General features: G+C 43.2%; 1 protein-coding gene across 1 annotated transcript in view; it reads left to right on the forward strand.

The window, feature by feature from the left end:
- Window positions 1–2,109: 2,109 nt before the first annotated feature.
- The window catches only part of LOC307242275 (autotaxin-like), a 42,123-nt gene continuing 21,490 nt past the window's right edge, over window positions 2,110–22,742 (forward strand). The window contains exons 1-10 of the mRNA XM_080016670.1: window positions 2,110–2,244; window positions 5,091–5,190; window positions 5,439–5,600; window positions 5,941–6,066; window positions 6,514–6,574; window positions 7,802–7,899; window positions 8,411–8,490; window positions 10,738–10,857; window positions 11,202–11,257; window positions 22,167–22,232. Coding sequence (XP_079872796.1) covers window positions 2,227–2,244; window positions 5,091–5,190; window positions 5,439–5,600; window positions 5,941–6,066; window positions 6,514–6,574; window positions 7,802–7,899; window positions 8,411–8,490; window positions 10,738–10,857; window positions 11,202–11,257; window positions 22,167–22,232 — 887 coding nt within the window. The 5' untranslated portion in view covers window positions 2,110–2,226. The remainder of the gene's footprint in view (window positions 2,245–5,090; window positions 5,191–5,438; window positions 5,601–5,940; window positions 6,067–6,513; window positions 6,575–7,801; window positions 7,900–8,410; window positions 8,491–10,737; window positions 10,858–11,201; window positions 11,258–22,166; window positions 22,233–22,742) is intronic.

Raw genomic sequence — 22,742 nt, forward strand, 5'->3', positions numbered from 1 at the left:
CGCTTCGCCGCTCATGGGAGGCTAATCCATGCCCGAGGCACTGTCTGCACGTGTGTGTTTGTGTGTGTTTGTGTGTGTTTGTGTGTGGTCTTTGTAAGATGATCAAGGTGCTGCCCCGAGGCGGTGGATGGAGGGATGGAGGAGTGGAGGGATGGAGGAGTGGAGAAATGGAGGGATGGTTCAGTTTCAAAGCCTGAGGCGTGGTCTTCATCTCCTTCCACCAACAGGAGGTTCCCGACTCCTGGAAATACCTGGGAAGACCTGAAAAGACCTGGAAAGACTTGGGAAGACCTGGGAAGACATGGAAAGGCCTGGGAAGACCTGGAAAGACCTGGAAAGGCTCTTGGTGGCTGTGAGTCATCAGATGGGGCCGTCAGACACCGTGAATCGCAGGTAAATTGAGGCAAAATGACGAGTTTATTTACAAAATAAATATAAACTGGTTAGAACTGGTTGCAAAAACTACACAAAGACATCTAGACACAGCAAACAGACTTGAGGGAATATCTTGTATATAAGGACACGGCCAAACCAAAATGGACACAAGGGGCGTGGAACAAAATGTCAGAAAGAAAAAGTGATTTAACACTGAATATTTTTAAACGGGGAATTAAATAACATGTGTTGCACATGTTTTAAATGAATGCAAAATAAATACAAGACATGGATCTCCAAAAAGTGTTACTGATAAAGTCAATACAAAATGTAACTGTGCATGTGCATTATGAATGTCGTGTTGAAAAAAAGCAGATGGCAGCAGCTCAAAGTTTGACGAATTCCCCGTTTGCAGCAGAACGTCAACACATGCTAAACCTGCAAGGCGGTGAATCTGGGACAAAAGGGAATCTCAGTCTCCAGGCTCAAGGTCCTTTTCCCTCCAACCTCCGAGTCAAAACAATGGAAGTGACTGTCACGGGCCCCAGCCCCCCCCCGATGACCACCAAACGGTCGGTGGGAAAAGAACCGTTGGAAAAGGTGTTTGTTCAAAACTGGACGTGAAACTCTTTGGTTTACGTTCCCCGCTGGTGTCACGAGGTAGGTGCATTCAGGGTGAGAAACAAAACGCCCTTGAAACGGACGTAAAAAAAACACGGTAAATCCCTTTCATAAAACAGGAAACTCACATTATGGCCCCACATGTCTCTATTATTATGACCTATATGTAAACTGGAAGTAAGTGACTAGATACAGGAAGTAAGGGATGAGAAACAGGAAGTAAGAGACTAGAAACAGCAAATGAGAGACCAGAAACCGGAAAACGGTAGACAGTTTTCTAACCTCTCTCTTCCCGTTTCTTGTCTCTTTCTTCCTGTTTCTAGTCTCCTTATTTCTGTTTCCAGACACTTATTTTCTTCCGGTTTCTAGTCTCTAAACTTCTTCCTGTTTCTTCCGGTTCCGCCCTCCTCCCTCCTCCTCCTCCTCCTCCCTCCTCCTCCTCCTCCTCCCTCCTCCTCCTCCTCCCCTCATGGAGTGGGAGTGCAGCGATCCGACCCGAGTTGCTATTGTACCACAGCTGCCATGACTTCATCTGCAAACTGGGCAAACAAGAGAGAGAGAGAGAGGGAGGGAGATTTGTTTTAGATTTCTATACATAAATCTTTACTTTACTATCTATCTGTTTGTCTATCAATCAATCAATCAATCAATCAATCAATAATTCAAACAATCAATCAATCAATCAATCAATCAATCAATCATCTATCTATCTGTCTGTCTGTCTGTCATCTATTTACAGTATGTGCATACAATATATATGTATATATATATATATATATTTTTTTTTTTTAATTTCATTATTATTTATTTATATTTTCCAGTGCAAAATCTGTCTGAACTTTAGTCCAAATCACTGTTTATTCAATGTTCCCACATTATTTTATATATATATATATATATATAAATGTAGATTCATAGGCGCAGAGAGAGAGAGACAGGGAGAGAGAGAGAGAGAAAGAGAGAGAGGGAGAGAGAGAGAGACAGGGAGAGAGAGAGAGAGAGAGAGAGAGAGACAGGGAGAGAGAGAGAGAGAAAGAGAGAGACAGGGAGAGAGAGAGCGAGAGACAGACGCTGATAGAGAGAGAGAGAGAAAGAGAGAGACAGGGAGAGAGAGAGACAGGGAGCTCCCTCCAGCTCTGTCTGACCCGCTGCTTCCACCGCTCGTCCTCCGCGTCTCCACGTCTTTCTTCTCCCTCCTTCCCTCCTGGAGGAATGTGAGCAGGGACGACAATGCTGCTGGGAAATCTGGTGAGCGGCTCATCCCTCCTCGGCCATGATGGAGGGATCTTTATTCCTTTATTCCGCTGCTTTGCGTGCGGACGCGCGGACGGACGCACTTTGCTCCGCATCAATAGAAAAGGCTTCACCTTCTGCGGGGCGCGTTGCGTCATGCTGGGCGTCCCAAACGGCGGCCCGCGGTCCAAGGGTTGACGATTGAATACCGATATTGTTTTTTAATGAGGTTTTATTCGAAAAGACAAACAGCTGTCTGAAGTGAAAGGACCTGGGGGGGCCCACGGGGGCCGCGGGGGCCACGGGCCGTGTTGTCCTGTCGTGTTGAACATCAAGGGACTCGACTGTCCCGAGATCTTTGAATCGTTTTGGGTTTTTTTTTTCAAATAATATCTATATAGTTCACTTTTAATTTTTTTTGATAAATTATAATAAAACTATAATTTCATGTTTTTATCGTTAATATTTTGTCTGTTAGAAATAGACATCGTCACCTTTCGACTGTGTTTAATTCTGTTTTACATCCTGAATCGAGAACTGTGCTAAAATGAATGAACGACACCTTCTACAGAAACTTACAATGTGTTGTCCATTCAGGTGTTCATTTTTAGTATTTCTTTACGAGTAAAAGGCGACAGAGGTCAGAGGTCAGTGCAACACTTTGTGAATTTTCAACTCCTCTAATTACGTATTTTGGCGTTTTTGTTGTGAGTCCTCCACGGGTGTGCCCTGCTGTTAAAAAAAGGTTTGGGAATGCCATAGTGGAGTCCTCCCAAGACCATGAATGAAATATCTGAACACACCGGGCTTTTATTTTGGTAGCGGCACAGACGGGGCATTTATCTTGGTAGCCCTGAGCACAGGGCTTTTATTTTGGTGGCGCCTCACGGCAGGCTTTCATTTTGGTAGCAGCACACGTGCCTCAATCATATTTTGGTGGCACCACACATCAGGCTTTTATTTTGGGAGCACCTCATGTGCCGAGCTCATATTTTGGTGGCGCCACACTCCAGGCTTTTCATTTGGTAGCGGCAAACACAAGGCCTTTATTTTGGTAGCACCTCATGTGCTGAGCTCATATTTTGGTGCCGCCACACCCTATGCTTTTATTTTGGTAGCGGCAAACAGACGGCTTTTACTTTGATCGCACCTGGCGCCACATGCCAGGCTTTTATTTTGGCAGCGCCTCATGTGCCGAACTCATATTTTGGTGGCGCTACACGCTTTGCTTTAATTTTGGTGGCGGCAATCACAGGGGTTTATTTTGGTAGCACCTCATGTGCCAAGCTCATATTTTGGTGGCACCACCCGCCAGGCTTTTAATTTGGTAGCGGCTAACACAAGGCTTTTATTTTGGTACCACCTCGTATGCCGAGCTCATATTTTGTTGGCGCCACAAGCTAGGCTTTTATTTTGGCAGCGGCAAACAGAGGCCTTTTGTTTTGATTGCACCTCGCGCCACATGCCAGGCTTTTATTTTTGTAGCACCCCATGTGCTGAACTCATATTTTGGTGGCACCATACTACAGGCTTTTTACTTGGTAGCGGCAACCGCAGAACTTTTATTTTGGTAGCACCTCAGGTGCCGAGCTCATGTTTTGATGGAGCCACACGCTAGGCTTTTATTTTGGTAGCGGCAAATACAGGGCTTTTATTTTGTTAGCGCCTCATGTGCCAAGCTCATATTTTGGTGGCGCCACGGGCCAGGCTTTTAATTTGGTAGCGGCAAACACAGGGCTCTTATTTTGGTAGCGCCTCATGTGCCGAGCTCATATTTTGGTGGCGCTACACATTATGCTTTAATTTTGGTGGCAGCAATCATAGGGCTTTTATTTTGGCAGCGCCTCATGTGCCGAGCTCACATTTTGGTGGCGCCATATGCCAGGCTCTTAATTTGGTAGCTGCAAAGGCAGGGCTTTTATTTTGGTAGCGCCACTCTGACCGAATGGTACCCGTACGGACGGTGCTGGCGATGCCGCGCGGCGGCGGCAGGTTGTTTACCTGTGCAGGTAGACGCACCGCGCTCCATCGGTTTCATTACTCTAGATGTTTCCAACGCGCGTTGCCTCTTCTCGTCTCTTCCTTCTTTTCCCCTTTTTTGGATATTTAGTGGATATTTCCGGTTCACTTTTTTGTAGGTGCTCACCCGTCTCCACCAGCTACGCTGCTACGGCTCATATCCAGCGCTGGCAGAACAAAAGCACAAACGTTACCGCTTTAATATTATGTTCAAGATATGACATCGCCATCACCGTGACGATGTCATCGCGGTGTCATCGGCGCAAGCCCTCGTCTTGCACGGGTCCGTCCGCGACGTCATCGTCGAAGGAGGCTCTCGAAGTCGCACCCGGGGGACGTGGCGCGCAGGGCCCCCTCCAAACGGGGCTCCGATCGCCGCGGTGACCACGGGGGGGGTGTCACAACACATCCCATAACGAGGGCTCCAGCTGAGGAGTTCCAAAGGTTGGCGTAAGAGCGGGACCCCGCCGAAAAACCGAAGACGTGTTTCCGGCCTCCCAGCCCCGGGGGGGCCCGCTTTGCTGGACTCGTTTTTCGTAACCGTAACCGTAAAGGTCACACCCGCGATCGGGGGGGCGGGATCCCACCTTGTCGTCGCTGGGTTCTGATTGGGTGCGTCGGCGTCACACGATCTGATCGCGCTCACGCGATAGGACGGCCCCGAAGCTATGTCCCAAATCGGGGCCGGCACTGCTTCACGGCCATGTTTTATGTCACGGTACTAATTATATTAAGTCATATGAAGTAATAATAATTCTTTGAACTAGAGTAACGAGTATTGAGTAATAAATTATATGTTTCGACCCTGTTGCTAGGTTACCAGTGTATACTCTGTGTCCCAGGTGGTGCTTCTGTGCTGGTGTCTGTTCAGCAGCGACGTCAGAGCTTATGTGTTCCAAGCAAGTAGACCTGGGGAGGGAGGAGACCCCGCCCCTGCCAAGAGTAAGACTGTCTGTCTGTCTGCCTGTCTGTCTGTCTGTCTGTCTGTCTGTCTGTCTGTCTGTCTGTCTGTCTATCTATCTATCTATCTGTCTTTCTAGCTGTCTGTCTGTCTATCTTTCTATCCATCCATCATCTACCCATCCATCCCTCTGTCTGTCTGTCTAAACATTCTATTCTCTCTCTTTTTCCTTCGTCTATCTGTCTGTCCATATATGTCCGTCTGTCTGTCTGACTGTCTCTCTCTCCAGGTGCGTCCATCTCCGACTCCCTGTGGGTGAGCTCTGCGGGCTCCTGTGCAGGGCGGTGCTTCGAGCTGGAGGAGGCTCCGCCCCCCGGCTGCAGGTGCGACAACCTGTGCAAGACGTACTACAGCTGCTGCTCCGACTTCGACAAGCACTGCCTCAAGACAGGTCGGCCACAACCGAACGTTGCCGTCGCGCGTTACGGGAGGAGATGGGATGTAGGGGCGCAACGCACCAACCGCCCGCGCCACGATCTGTTCATATTGAACTTTTATTTGAAATGACTCGTGAGTCCGGAGCCTCTCGAACAAAGGAGTCGTTGTCCGGTTCCTTAGGTTCCCCGGCGACTCGTTAGCTGCAACCAGGTGCGCCGGCGCCGCGCCCCGGTTCTCAATCCGTTTATTTGGACCTGGATCACACTGTGTTTGTCTGGATACTCTGGCTTTCTGAGCCTGGACTCCGCCCTCCGACTCACTATTTCCCGCTTCCTGTTTCCTGTGTCTCCCAGCGGGGGGCTTCCAGTGCACGGAGGACCGCTGTGGGGAGGAGAGGAACAGCGACCACGCCTGCCACTGCTCCGAGGACTGTCTGGAGCGGGGAGACTGCTGCCCCAACTACAAGTCGCTCTGCAAAGGTACCGCAGCACCTTGTGCCACTTATGACCTGGAACCTTTCAGACATTTCGGGCGCTCCCTTCTGACACACATCACTTCCGCTGTCATCGACCATCGTCTTTGACCAGTAAGGGACTCGAGCGCCCAAAAGGTCAAAGTTTCTTGTTGAAAGGGAAATCATTTTTTTGTGAAATAGTAAAGTGTGTTGTTGGTGAGAATCTGCTTCATATACACTGATGCAATTACCAACCAATAAAATATGACATAAATAAACAAAATGATAAACAAATCAACAAATAATGTAATTGAATACAAACAAGTTGAATGTAATGAATGATCTAATATAGATCAAATCTACTAGTGTAGCGTAATCCACATGTACCGCTTCATATCATCTCATCTAATGTAAATAATCTATATATAATGATGTCATCTGATATGGTATCATATAATGTTTTCGTTTCCAGGTGACGCCACGTGGGGTCAAGGTGATTGTGAGGAGATCAAGGTCGCTGAATGTCCCGCAGGGTGAGTTTGAGCGCTGCCGCGCAGTATTTACTCTACATAACATTTATTCATATTTTTCCCATTATCATTTAACTTATTATTTGTCTATTTCTAAGCCATTTTTTTTTATTTCAGGAATATTTTGCTCTTAGATAAAATCAGAATTTTTGAAAACACTGTCGAGCTACTTCGCTATTAATATATTTACTATATCTTTAAATAAGAGATCAATTAAATGTAGTGAGTAACTGAGTTAGCTAGATAGTTAGATAGCTCAATAATAAGCCAGCAATTCAGTATTTAGATAGTCAGTAGTTGGTTACTATTCAGTTAGTCCGTAGGTAGTTCGTATTCTGTCAGTTAGTCAGTAGTCAATTAGTATTTAGTTACTTAGTCAGTAGTTATTTAGTCAGTAGTTACTATTTTGTTAGAATTTAGTTAGTTAGTCAGTAGTTGGTTTGTACGAAGTTAGTCTGTAGTTAGTTAGCCATTCAGTCATTCAGAATTTACTTAATCAGTAGTTAGTTAGCATTTAGTAAGTCATTAGTTAGATAGTCAGTCAGTCGGTCAGTATTTAGTTAGTCAATAGTTAGTTAGTATTTAGTTAGTCAGTCAGACAGTATTTAATTAGTCAGTAGTTAGTATTTAGTCAGTCAGTCAGTCAGTCAGTCACTCAGTATTTAGTTAGTCAGTAGTTAGTAAGTATTTAGTCAGTTAGTCAGTCAGTATTTGACAAATCAGTAGTTAGTAAGTATTTACTCAGTAAGTGAGGCAGTATTCAGTTCATCAGTAGCAAATTAATATTTAATCAGTCAGTCAGTATTTAGTTAGTCAGTCAGTCTGTCAGTCAATATTTAGTTAGTCAGTAGTTAGTTAGTATTTAGTTAGTCAGTCTGTATTCAGTTAGTCAGTAGTTAGTTCATACTTAACCAGTCAGTCAGTATTTAGTTAGTCAGTAGCTATTTAATATTTACACAGTCAGGCAGTCAGTATCTAGTGAGTCAGTAATAATTTATTATTTAGTCTATCAATATTGAGTTAGTCAGTAGTTAGTATTTAGTCAGTCCGTAAGTCAGTCAGTCAGTCAGTCAGTCAGTTAGTTAGTTAGGCAGGCAGGTAGGTAGGTAGGTAGGTAGGTAGGTAGGTAGGTAGGTAGGTAGTCAGTCAGTCAGTCTGGAATTTGTATTTTGATCAATGCAGCTTCAATTAATATTTTGTTCATTCATATTTCTCTGTGTTGCCTCCCAGCTTCGTCCGTCCTCCTCTCATCATGCTCTCAGTGGACGGATTCAGAGCCTCGTACCTGAAGAAAGGCAAAGCCGTCATCCCCAACATCGCAAAACTCAGTAAGTGCTGGTCCTTCTGTTCTGGTTCCACAGGGACGTACTGTCAGAATGATGGTGACTGAACAGGTACCGGCCCTAACACCCCAGTGGGAGGCTTTGGATGTAGCTACACACAACTCTTAGATTAACTTTCAAATTATATTTATGCATTAATTGAGGCTGGTGTCAGGGCTCTACTGCTCATCACTCCCAGCGAGGTAGAAAGCAAAAATGTGCATCCTTCATGAGCTGGAAATAACGGAGCGATGAGTTTGAATCCCCCCATCGGATAATGTGAAGAGAGCCAGACAGGAGGGTGGAGGGGAGGTGGAGGGAGTGCAGCAACACAGCAAAGCAGGTAGTTTGCTTCCTGCTTTTGCTGCTGCTGGGCTGCAGGGAGGAGGCACTGGCTCCTTAAACATGCCGGCCAATAAGGACGTGGAGGCACGTGGCGCAGTCAAGTTGTCAGACAGATCTGTCTCTGTGAGCTATGCATTATTACTGATGTAACTCCCTTTCTCCTCCCATTCAGGAGCGTGTGGTACAACCGCACCCTACATGAGGCCAGTTTACCCTTCAAAGACCTTTCCTAACTTATACACTCTGGCCACGGTGAGTCTCCCTGGGAGCTGCTTCAACAGCCTGATCCAGGGCGTCTGTTTGGGACAATATCCAAATACATACAATAATAGATACAAAAATCAGATACAGAGCTGTGTCATGAAAGTGTTGAACTATCAGTAATCAATTTAACCAGTCAATCCTAAAACTGGAGCATGTGTTAATTCACTTATGAAGACTGTTTTTAAATCGTAAATAATAATAATACCAACACTAATAATAGGAAATAATAGTGATAAATACAAACAGTGCAGTAATAGCTGCTTGTCTGAGACCAGATAATTTTAGGAAAAATGTGATGAAGTTAGACTTGGTTGGAATATATTCCTCACGTAAAGTCAGAGTAGATTATTTTAGGTTTGATAGATTAGGTTTGATTATTTTATGTTATATCTGCTATATTGTATTATAAATGTGATTATTTTATGCTATATTGGTTCTATGATGTTATAGATTTGATTTGATTAGAGAGATTTACGTAAAATTAAATTAAAATTACTTCAGTTGCCACTGAATTGTACCTGTGGGAGGATTAGTGCAGTAGTATACAGTTTACACTCGGTACTGAAAGTGTAATTTATATGCCCTCAGTGGCCATTTAATTGGGTATAGCTACTCTCCTCCGAATAGCCATTCATGAGGCTGCAGCTCCTTTGGTTATTGTCGTTTGTGATGGAACAAAGAGTGGAATCGTTAGGATCTAAGTTACCTTGAGTGCTTGAGTGTGTGTTGGTGCCAGACGTCGAGGTGCCACCATCCCAGGAACAGGCTCCTGCTGGGAGTCCATAGCCTACCGCTTCTGGAGCCTCCATGGAGAACAAAGCTCAGCCAGTTTCCAGGGGAGGAAAAACACCTCATTAACGAGTGAGGTCAGCGGAGAACGGCCAGACGCATTCGAGGACACAAACGCTCTAATGACGGATGTTTACAGCAGTGGTGTGCAGAAGGAACACTTAGGGGAAACCACCCAACCCAACATGCTGAGCCTTGGAGATGCAGCAGAAGACCACAGCGAAAAATAGGAAAATTAATCCGTGGGTGGAACATGATCACCAAAAACTGGACAATTTGGATCGGAAGATCACCGTTGAAAAATATTTCCGTGGTCCGACGAACCGCAAGTTCTGATGGACACAGACGGATACAGACACGGAGAAGGTTGAAATTTGGTATGAACGTTGAATCCTTTGATCCAGCCTTCCCTGGGTCTCCAGTGCAGGCTGCTGGTGGTAGTGGTGGTGGTGTGCTTGTCTTGGTACACATAAGGCTCCCCGATACCAAGTGAGCTTCAGTTGAGAGCCACATGCCAGTGGATGGTTGCCTTGGTTTATGGCCACAGTCGATCCCTTTCCAAATGGGAACGTCCGGCAGGATACTGCACCGGGTCACAAATCTTGAGTATCATCTCAAGGCGGCCCCACCAGCGTCCCAATGCTTCGGATAAGTCAAGTCGTGTAAAGGAACGCTTGTTTCTACAGTAGTCTCAGCAGACTTTACAGGCTTCACATTCACATATAAATGAACAGCGCCCCCCAGTCTTGAGGCCACTCCCGTGCAAGGACGAGCTCCCAGAAAGGCACATATATATATATATATATATATATATATATGTACAGTATATAGGAGGCTTTCCAGCACTTTGTTTGGGAATAAATTACTTTTCTGGAGATCAAAGTCTTACGCCAACAACAAACTGGAAGTCCTTTCATTCCTATGGAGAGATGGATTCTGCACTGTGATGAGCTCCGCCCCTCTGAGATAAACCCCGGGCCAATAAGCTCCACCTCCTCTGCGGTGCGGAATTTCAAAGTCAGGCGACAAGTTTCGGGGCCGACACCACATCCGGGAGTTATTTTGGTCAGGTTTTTTACTGGAATCGGGCTTAAAACTAAATAACACATATATATTACACATATATTAAATAATTTTACATTATTAATATTATATTATATATAACATTACATTGTATAAACGCTGGGTGTTCTTATATTATGAGGGAATTGTGTGTATACATTTATTTTTTGGGATTTTCGGATTCGGGGTGAATCACGCTTTACTGCTGTACCTGAGACTCGATAAATGCACCTAATACAGGAGCCACTGAGAGTAGTTCAGGAACAAAGTAAACAGGAGATTATCAAGCTGACTGCCGTGAACCAAAGAGGCCAAATGCAGCAACGTCAACATTTGCCGTTTTGTACGTGACACTTGTTTCGCTGCGACCTTTGTTTTTCTCAGGGTCTCTACCCAGAATCCCATGGCATTGTGGGAAACACCATGCACGACCCGGTGTTTGACGCCATCTTCAACCTGCGCAGCAGAGAGAAACTCGAGCACCGCTGGTGGGGAGGGCAGCCGGTGAGTGTCCGTCTGTGCACTGGTCTGGGATCGGACGTATAAACTGGATTTGAATTTTACTTTTTTTTTTTGGGGCGGGGGGGGCATAGAGGCATAAAAGATATCTCAAATGGAGAAAAAAAAACAATCTATATATGTCAATCAATATGTTTAATGAGCCCAAACAAACAGTGAAAGTCTGTTCAGTAAAAGTAGTCGATCAAATCTGTTCTGTGTCGATCACTTCGTCCTAAACTCTACGTTGTTATGTAAAAGTGAAGTTCATCATCATTTATGTGACATGCTGGTATTTTGCTGTAGATAAAGTTTACGTTTATTTAAGTTTGGGTTTATTTTCTTTCCAGATCTGGATTACTGCGGAGAAGCAGGGGGTGAAACCCGGAACCTTCTTCTGGCCGTGGTGAGTTGCTGCTGAAAGTGAGGGTTGGGCTTCCAAGCTGGCAACCTCGTCTCATTAATCAATATCACAAATTGAAGCTCATGACAAATAATTATAATAATTATAATATTAATAATTATAATAATAATAACAATAATAATAAGAACTTAGCATCAGTTTGTGCTGTCGCTCATCTCTACATCAGCATTATGTCTAAAACGAGTTAAAATTTTCCCCGTTTCTCTTTAACGCAGCATCGGCTGACGTAATGACGCGGTGACGCGAGTTTTCCGAGTCCTGGTGACACGCAGAATTACTACAACAAGCTGATACCCTTGTTGCGTCTTATTACTTTATCCGAAAAGATCCAAAGAGTTTCTGTGGAAGGAAATCACTCCCAACAACACTCTTCCACTCAAATGGATTCAACGCTGCATGTCCCTCACAGACATTTCATCCACTTTTTTTAAACTTTTGGGACTAAAAATAAAATGGACACGATAGTTTTTTCACAAATTCCTGCTTCAAATGTGCATCGATTTGGATGAAACTTGAACCGCGGGACGTCCCGGCTCTAAGGACACCTCGACCGCGTCAGTAGCTGCAGCGGTTCTCGTTCCAGACACTTTTAGCCAGAAACATGCCAAGGAGAAGGAAAATAATGAAAATCCGAAAAATAGCAATAGGGGACGGAACCCTAATAATAATAATACATTTTATTTGTATAGCACAACTCATACAGGGGATACAACTCGAAGTGTTTGACAGAAAGTAAAGAAAAAAAAGATACAAATAAATGAATACATTTAAATAATATACAAAAAAAAAAAATGCAATGTGCACAAAGTCAAACATAACAATACACAGTTTGTACACGTCGTGGATTTCCGTTGAGGTATTGACTGAAATGGAGGATTCCGACCTCGGTTCCCTCAGTAATGTCCATTGTAGCAACGTAAAAATTATAAAACTAAAATGAATGAATAAATGAATGAATATCAAATGATCAACCTTTAAATGTGTTTTCTGTGGAAACCAAGGAGGTTAAAGTGAGTTCAGTTCTTTACCATCGATCTGTTGGAAAAGAGGCTCCTGGTTAAATAAAAGTTAAATAAATCTTTAAAATGAGGTTCCTGGTAGGCGGAGGCTTAGTGCAGCATTGCACTTTTTCTGCAGAACAGGCGGTTGCATAAGCAGTTTTTTTGGGGGGGGATTGTTGCAACATGTTTCCCACCGTTTGGGACTAAAGATGAACCTTTTATTACGCAACACAACAGTGATTTATCCAATAAGTGATCAATGGAGGTAAATAATCACATTCACACACATCACAGTCATTTAGTCGTTGACTTATCTGGAAATGTAATTTAATTTTTTTATTAATTCATTAAATTTTTTTTTTTTTTTTTTTTATAATGTAAAAAAAGCTGTTTCTTATGTTTCTTATTATTAAATATGAGGGTTTTTTTCTTACTAAATAATCTTATGGATTACTTTTTTAATATATTTAATGGTATAATGAATTCCTTTGAAAGGTTTCTCTACTAGAGACGGGGCTTCAAGGTGTTTTAAAAGTCTTTTTTGTGTGACTCGTCGTCTAATCACTCAATCCTCCTCTGTGACGTTGAAGGCCACACCCCCGGCGCTCGGCTCGCATCCACAGCGCGGCCTCTTGTGCGTCTCGCGGTGCCCGTGTTGGATGATGATGTCACAAAGCAGCAGAGCGGCCTGCTGTCCGCGTGTTCATTCAAAGTTTATTAATATTACGCGTGCAGGTGTCCAAATTGCACCAGATTGGACACCTGCACGTCCTTGGCCCCCGGCGACACACCCACCACGTGCCAGTTAGATCGGATGAACGGTTGTCGAGATCATCGAAGGACACACAGACATGCAGACGTGCCTTCAAACTTTATTTATTCTCCAAAATCACTGAGGGCACGCCCTCATTTATTAAAATGATGGGGGTGCGTCAGAATAAACAGATCAACCCAACACGGGCAAACACTGTAAATAACAGTTACATTCAAGGCGGAGTACTTTGCAATCGTGGACCTAAATCGACGCGTCGGTGTAACTGTGTCAAGTTTCAATGTGTTGTAAACTGTTCCAAGTGGGTTCACCACAGAAACTAAAAGCAGTTTTGCCAAATGTAGCGTTCACATGTGGGACTTCCAGCATTAGCCAATCATTTGAGCGAGTGGAATAATGACCATAGGACCAATTTATGAATGAGGTGATACATGATGGAAACTTGCTTATAGAGCTTTGTCAGTAAATAAAAAACAACGCCCGTCAGGTCCTACTGTTCGGGACGGCCACAAAGCTTTTCATAGAAGAAGCAGTGACGAGTGGGACAACTGTCACCGGTAATATGTCTTAGGGCGGAGGGATCAACTGAATCTAGGGGTTTAAGAGTTGAGGCAGAGGCGTGTCCCTAGATAACGTCACCATAATCCAAAGCGGACAAAGAGAAAGCCTCAATTATCCCCTTTCTACTGAGCGGCGGAAGATAAGCTTTCTGTCTGTAGCAATATCCAGTTTTTTGTCGCAGTTTGCTGACTAGTGTGTCAATGTGAAATTTCAAAGTAACTTTTTTATCCAGCCAAATACCAAGATACTTTTACTCCAAGGCCGTCTCCGTACAGTGTTGTTTCAAACTTGGCAAACTATTGTCGACAATATCTGTCGTTCTAGAGAACAGTGTCGATTTAATCTTGTTTGTCTTGCAATTTGCTGAAGGCTTGACGTAGGATTTCTGTGGCTGAGTGCACAGCATCAGCAAAGCAATACAGAACAGTATCATCCACATAAAGAAGGCATTGCAATTTGTTATAAAGGATGTCATACTGTTGATATAAATTGGGAACAAGACAGGACGCAATATTGAGCCTTGTGGAACTGCTTTTGAGTGGTCACCCCACTTTGCAGACTATGAGACAGGTCGCCCTAAAACCATTCACAGGTGTTATCGTCAAAGCCGATACCACAAAGCCTCTGAAGGAGCAGGGCATGGTCAACGGTGGCAAATGCCTTCGATAGATCAAGAAAGAGGGCAGCACAATATTTCCCTTTGATAACAGCAGAAACCATATCGTCCACAACCAAGGCGGTAGCAGTGACAGTACGATGCTTAGCTCTGAAACCAGGTCGGTGTGGACTTGAACACAGAGCCTCTTGAGAGGAATGATTTGAGCTGATTATGAACCAAACGATTCCGGGCCAAGGACTTCGTATTTGGGGCCGAACCCTGAGTACACCGTATCAGACGGATGTCCAACAACAGTGAGATGTGCGTCTGAAGCAAATCTCTGACGTGTGACTCATCAAGCCTTCCAACGCGACATGAGAAGGAACCGACGCAGGGGGGTTTTATCTCTGCATGCTAACCGCTTTCAAGAATTTTGACGGGTTTGTGGAAGAGCTCGAGATTCATTCTATGAAATAATTGGCTTTTGCTCTTCTCAAGGAGGATGTGCATTTGTTTTTGAGTTGTCTAAAATTCCGCCGGCGGGTTGCTTCGCCAGTGGAGCCCAGGCTTCGTCCCTCGCCTTGGACGTCATTGATGATATTGTGGAGAACCAGGGGCTCGTTCTATCTTTAACCCAAAGCTTTTTAAAAAGTGCGTTTTTATCAAGTGATGGTGAGTCATGAGTTTGTAAAATATTCCGATGCCTGTTCTACAGCTGGTATTTGGGTTGTATGATGTACAGTGTATTGCTGCCAACACGGTCACTGAGGAAAGCCTGTTTCATTAGACGTTTTGAAATGTGTTTTGATGGCAATCCCCGGGCTTGATCCTTCCAGTCTGGCACTTCTCACACAGGCTATAGGACAGTGGTCACCAACGCCTACTGCAAATACTTTTACTACTTGTCCTTCCCGTTGGACAGAATCAAATCTGTTAATGTCGATTTTGGATCAGTCGGCTGTGACGGGATTGAGGTTGACTATTTTGTCCGTCAACCAATTTAAGTTAAAAATGACTTCGAATCAGCATCTCTAAGTTATTATACTGAGTCTGCTAATGTATTAATTGCACTAGTGACAGCTGAGGGTGGTCTGTATACACCCACCACAAGAGTTGAATTATTTATAGGTAGGTTAACTTTCAGCTTTCAATACATTTGTTTGCGTAGACCTCTGATGTTTAAATGCATCCACCCTTTGCCTTTTCCGAATTGAAAAGTGTGTAAGACTTGCCCGGAGTCACAAGAGGGCTTACTCTCAGTTGGTAACCAGGAACTTGTTTGGGTTTTGGGTGTTATGATTATGACGAGTTTCCTTTAAACACAGCATGGGCTCGGGTTGTCTCTCTACACGTAGCAACCGCTAAGCAGTCCACGGGAACCCTCTAAGGCATGGGTGCCAAAGTCATCCTCACCCCGGGCCACATCAGCATCATGGTTGTAACTGTAAGACTGTATACATGTCAATACTCCTTTTGATTATTTGATTATTATTTATTCAAGTGTACAAATATTGTACATGAGTTTACATAAATGTAAAAATATATGTAAGCACATTGCTCCGTGTTATTATAACATAAATCCCTTGAATCCATCAGGTTAACAAAGTGAATAGCAAAGACAGATATCATCAAACACAAGTTATTACATCAACTTTGTTCAAAACTTTTTTGTCACAGTTAAGAGGCAGAACTATGGTACAACAAATACTTGTGAGCCGCTCAGAACATGTGTGACAGATGTGTCATTTTACAAAACACATGTCTGCAGACGGCCCTGCAGACGGCCCTCCACTGGTCACTGATAACTGGTCACTGGTCACTGGTCACTGGTAACTGGTAACTGGTAACTGGTAACTGGTAACTGGTAACTGGTAACTGGTAACTGGTAACTGGTCACTGGTAACTGGTCACTGGTCACTGGTAACTAGTCACTGGTCACTGGTTACTGGTCACTGGTTAGTGTTAACTGTTAACTGTTAACTATTAACTGGTCACTGGTCACTGGTAAGAGGTAACGGCAAACAGGTATCTGGTCACTGGTCACTGGTCACTGGTCACTGGTCACTGGTAACAGGTAACTGGTAACAGGTATCTGGTCGCTGGTCACTGGTCCCTGGTAACAGGTATCTGGTAACTGGTCACTGGTAACTGGTATCTGGTATCTGGTATCTGGTAACTGGTCACTGGTCACTGGTCACTGGTCACTGGTCACTGGTAACTGCGTGTCTCTTCAGCCAGCTGTGTTGTCAGGTTGCCTGCTAGTTCCTTAACTCGGTCTGTGATGGTGTTTCTTGACAAACTGACATTTTTAAAAGTCTGCATCTGGGCGGGGCCACACCTGCTCACATACCTTTTAGCAAGCACCACTTCAAAAATGCAGCCTCTGAAATACAGGTGGCAGCTCTGGAGGTTTCTCCAGAAACCTCCAGAGCAGCGTCTGCCTCTTGATTCCTGGACAATTTTATGTTTTTTCTCAGAGGCTGAATTGATCAAACCTGGCTCCGTGTTCGGTGTCAAAATGCCAACGTGGGTTGTATTCCTCCGTCAGCGCCGCCGCCTCGTAACATAAGACACACCGCCCGTTCTCCTTCAAGCACAAACACGTTTTCACTTTCCCATCTGTCACGACACTTGTCTTCCCCCTGCATGGATTTCTCTCTCGTTGGACATTCTGGGGTTGTTTGCAGGACCTTTTCCAACTCCTGCACTTGTTAGAAAACCGCTCGAGGTGAAGGCAGATATGGAAACGCTGCAACCCAGCGGCAGGATGCCGTTATTACAAGTTCCAGTTCAAGGGATTGTTTGTCACATACATGTGAGTACGGTAATACATACATGCAGTGAAATGCCGCGACACCCGGTGACTACGCGCAAGGAGCTCTGTAAGCTCGAGAAATGCTGAAATGTGCGCGGGTCACAAACTGGACGTGCATTGTGGGAGATGTCCTTTATGGTCACCGGACGCCGTCAAGCAGCGTAGACTTTTATTTGAAGCCAATCATACGCCTTTTAAGCTCTCGCGGGGCCAAGTAAAATGACGTGGCGGGCTGGATTGGGTCCACGGGCCGGGAGTTTGACACGTGCTCCATTGCATTTGCTCTGATTTTTATTAATATTTATCTTCTTGCCGTTTTTTGGGCTAAAAGTATATGAAACACAGCAACCGCAGTAGGCACAGACATGATTGAGGCCTCATTGGAACCGCGACGTTTCAGACGTCTTGCTGTTCCAGTTTGATCAATATCCAGGTTCATTTGGAGCAGAAATTTGTGCAAAGCTGTTCAAATGTACTGGGAGTTGGAGAACGTTGGCGTACCTCGATGAGCTTGTGGAGCGGGGCGCTTTGTGACGTCATCAACCGATGTGATAAAAGTCCAGTTTCCGTCTCTGGGCGCTCATTCGCATTCGCAAAATTGTAACTTGTGCTGCGTTTCACAGAACCCAGAAAACTGTGATACATATCTAACACGACTAAACTGGACCCTGTGCATCGCTGCCCGCAGCTAGATAAATATAATAAATATTATTGTTGTTGTTTTTATTATTAAAGATACAAACATAAATAGTAATAATGACAAAAAGTGTATATATATATATATATATATATATATATATATATATATATATATATATATATATACATTGATATACGTTGATAATAAATGAATTATAATGTCTAATAAATTACGTTTGGAAACAGAGGTTTCAGTCAAATCCAGTTGAGTCACCTTTTGTATTCCTGTGACCCAATGAGCACGAGGGCAAGAGAAACAGTTCACACACACACACACACACACACACACAATGGCCCTTCACAATCAACAACAACAACAGCCTTGATTGAGATTTCCAGTCAGAATAGAAGCTTGTTTGGACAGTGAGCTGGAGTCATTTGCATAAACACACACACACTCACACACACACTCACACACACACACGCACACACACACACACACACACACACACACAAGCACGCACGCACACACACAGCGCGGTGTCAGCTGGAGATACCTCTTCCGTCAGACAGAAAACATCATTTATCCAGTGATTTGGTTGAAGGTTACAGCTCAGAGTGTGAAGATAGGAAGAACAATAACGTTTATGTTATTATAATAATATAGTCATATTATTATTAATAATAATCATAATAATCACAATAATCACAATAATCATAATAATAATAATAATAATAATAATAATAATAATAATAATAATAATAAATGTAGCTGCAGGCAGCAATTATGCGGGGTCAAGTTAAGTGGTGTTAGGTGCGTTTTACAGATTCCCGGGTTCTCTGAAACGCAGCACGATTTTCTGAGTTTACTTGAACGCAGCATGTGCCCCCCCCCCGGTCTGTCATCTCCCGGTTGCTCGTCTGGCGGAGCGACCACTATGCAGCCTGCACAGCGCAACCCTCCTGTCTTGCATGGACAACCGTCCATGTTTGCCTGTAAAGCAGAACTTCTCACAGTGAAAACTCAGGTGTCGTGTGTGGAAATAGAGCTGCTCCCAGGGACGGACAGGTGACCCTTTGAAGCCCCATGAAAGACATCATGAATTATAATAGAAATAATAATAAAAATAATAATAATACTAATAATAATACTACTAATAATACTACTACTACTACTAATAATAATAACAATAATAAGAATTATTATAGTAATAATAGTAATAATAATAATAATAATAATAATAATAATAATAATAATAATAATTATAGTAATAATAGTAATAATAATAATAATAATAATAATAGTAATAATAATGATAACAATAATAATAATTATTATAGTAATAATAGTAATAATAATAATAATAATTATTATTATTATAATAATTATAGTAATAATAGTAATAATAATAATGATAATAATAATAATAATAATAATAATAATAATAATAATGATAATAATAATAATAATATAATATAGTATTCATAACAATAATAATAATAATAACAATAATAATAATAATAATTATTATTATTATTATTATTATAGTAATAATAGTAATAATAATAATAAAAATAATAATAATAATATTAATAATAATAATAATAATAATAATAATGATGATAATGATGATGATGATAATAATAATAATAATAATAATAATAATAATAATAATAATATAGTATTCATAATAATAATAATAATAATAACAATAATAATAAAAATAATAATAATAATAATAAATACAGCTACAGGCAGCAATAGGGTTTAACTTCGTCGTGTAAGATACAAATTTCAGTTTTCAGAGTTTCCATTAAACACACTTTGCCTCAACACACATTACTCAGTGTCGACACCAATTACAAACTTTTGAGTTCCCATGGAATGTATCATGAGTTTGGGCTGTGACTCTTCCTTACATCAGCATTACTACTGAAACGAGTAAAAAACTTCAGAGTTTCCTTTGAACGCAGCGTCGACTGACATGATGATGCAGTGTGACGCAAGTTTTCCGAGTCCGGTGACACGCAGAATTACTACAACAAGCTGATACCCTTGTTGCGCGTTATTACTTTATCCTACAAGACCCAAAGTGTCTCTGTGGAAGGAAATCACTCCGTGTGGAAGTTCCCAACAACACGCTTCCTTTCAAACGGATTCAACACTGCATGTCCCTCACAGACATTTCATCCACTTTTTTTTTACTTTTGGGACTAAAACAAAACAGACACGATTCCGACCCATTGCCGTCACAAACACGGAATATGTTTTGGGCTGTTTTCCACTCCTACACTTTGTTTGGACTTACGTCTGGACCAGTCAACGTGCGCTTACGTCTGCATGTTGCTCTTCTGGCGTTCAGTTTAAATAAAGAACGGCGTTTAAACAATGACCATCCATCCTGCGTGACGCAGCGCGGGCGCAAAGGAAAGGGACGCTTCCTCCAAAAGTACTCAGAACTTCCTGCGGCGCGAAGACATCTTTTTGGAATGATTATAGTTTCCGGGGATTTGCCAAACGCAGCGCGGGGAACGAGTTCTGAAAGGCGGAGCTTGGACTTCTTGAACCTTCGGATGGTGATGTCACAAACGGTCCGGCTCCTTAAGGCGAATGGAATTGCAATGGTATCTCACTCATTTCCGCTCCAAATCGAACTCGAAGGACAAGACGCCTGAAATGTCCCGGTTCTAACGAGACCCCGACCACATGTCGGTGCGTACTGCGGTTGTTGTGTTTCCGGACACTTTTAGCCCGAAAAATCCAGAGAAAAATAATAATGAAAAATGCGGAGCAATAACAATAATGCTGAGATATAAGAATTAGCGAATAATTCTACTCATTACAGATGTAGCTGCAGCAATATTTCCGAGCTCCCGAACAACACACCAACATTTTGTATCGACAGCAATTACAAATTTCCAAGTTCCCGCTATTCTACAATTCTACAATTCCAGAGTATTCCACTCATTTATTTACTTGAAATATTGACCGATGTGGATTAAATGTGGACCACAGCACGCCACCCAGGGCGTGATGTGTCAATACATATATAAATAAGTAAATATGTCAATAAATATGGCAATATATGTATAAGATATACATATTTCGAAACACATACACAATAAATACATACACATAATCAATGAATACATGCTCCTTGTATTATGTTATTGCCTATGGTAATTGTTGCCAGTAATTATAATTTGGGAAGTTGGTATACGTGGAATGTCTATAAATGTTGACAGTGATGTTATTGGGTTTTTATTTTGCAGAACTTCCTCTGGTGGGTTCAGTTGTCCTCAGAATCGTGTATATTCGTGTCGTTTGATATGCTGCGCTGTGTTTATTAGAACTGTCCTCTGGTCAAATAATAGACTTCATTCACTTTGCAGCTTCGTATGTTTAAGGGTTTGTATCTTAAATTCCTTTAGTTAAAGTCCAATCGCAACTGTATCTGTACTTGACGGTATTTCGGTAAGGTTTGTTCTTGACCTCCGTGATTTGTGTACTCTGTCAACAAGTGCGTGCGCGACGCAGCGATTCCTCCGTCGTGGCTCCACCTGGGGAGGTGGCGATTGTTGATCACAAACTCCACCCACAATAATGAGCCGAGCTGGGTGAAACTCCAACGGCGCCATGTTGGAACCGCCCCCAATACACATCCTGTTCAGATTGTCTGTGGGTTCGTCGAATCCTTGACATCCATGAAAGTCTGAACTCAATCCCGTCCGCATGTGTCGCCATCTGGGTGCGGACCCGGTTGTCGACCAATCACTGGACTGTTACGATATCATGTGACCTGCGCGAGCTGTCATTTGTACATGCACGCACGTTGCGGCAATAACAAAAGGTAGTTTTCTACGAAATTATTCCACGTTAAGGGACTGATCTGGATCAAACTTGGAGGACACCATGGTGAGACCGCCCCGAATACACATTTTATTCATCGAGATCCACACACCACTGAAGTCAGTTTTTCATGAACAAAAACAATAGGGCTGCTGCTCCTTCTGGGCTGGACTCCTCATAATAAAAACCATCAGCAGCAGAACAACCACTTAATCCACTTTGTTCAAGGTACATTCTGCTTTTATCCTGTTTACTGGGTCATAGAGCCACATTTTCAGATTCTGTCGCGATATGTTGAGATTCCTGCATTAAAACGATCTCCTGAGAACCATGAGAAATCACCATAACCATGAGTAATGACCATAACTATAAGCAACCATAACCATAAGCAACCTCAACCATGAGAAATAACCAAAACCATGAGAAACCATAACGATAAGAAACTATAACCATAAGCAACAACCATGAGAAATAACCAAAACCATAAGAAACTATAACCATAAGCAACAACCATGACCTTCAGCAAAAAACATACTCATTAGCAGCCATGAGCGGCAACCATAACCATAATCAATAACAATATCTATCAGCAACCATAACCATGAGCAACAACCATTGTTCCGTGTGGATCTAATGTGGAATGTTGTGTTTCCAGGGTCATTCCCCTGGAGCGAAGGATCCTCACCATCCTACAATGGCTTCACCTTCCAGACAACGAAAGGTCGGTCTCCTCGAGCTTCCCCTCTAGCGCCTCTACCTCCTCCTCTACCTTCCCCTCTAGCTCCTCGACCTCCTCCTCTCGTTTCTCCTCTACCTTCCCCCCTAGCTCCTCTACCTCCTCCTCTACCTTCCCCTCTAGCTCCTCGACCTCCTCCTCTCGTTTCTCCTCTACCTTCCCCCCTAGCTCCTCTACCTCCTCCTGTAGATTCTCCTCTACCTCCTCCTCTAGCTCCTCTACCTTCCCCTCTAGCTCCTCTGCCTCCTCCTCTAGCTTCTTCTCTACCTTCCCCTCTAGCTCCTCTACCTCCTCCTTTACCTTCCCCTCTAGCTCCTCGACCTCCTCCTCTCGTTTCTCCTCTACCTTCCCCTCTAGCTCCTCTACCTCCTCCTCTACCTTCCCCTCTAGCTCCTCGACCTCCTCCTCTCGTTTCTCCTCTACCTTCCCCTCTAGCTCCTCTACCTCCTCCTCTACCTTCCCCTCTAGCTCCTCGACCTCCTCCTCTCGTTTCTC

Source organism: Zeus faber (genome assembly GCF_960531495.2).
Source record: "Zeus faber genome assembly, chromosome: 1".
NCBI lineage: Eukaryota > Metazoa > Chordata > Actinopteri > Zeiformes > Zeidae > Zeus > Zeus faber.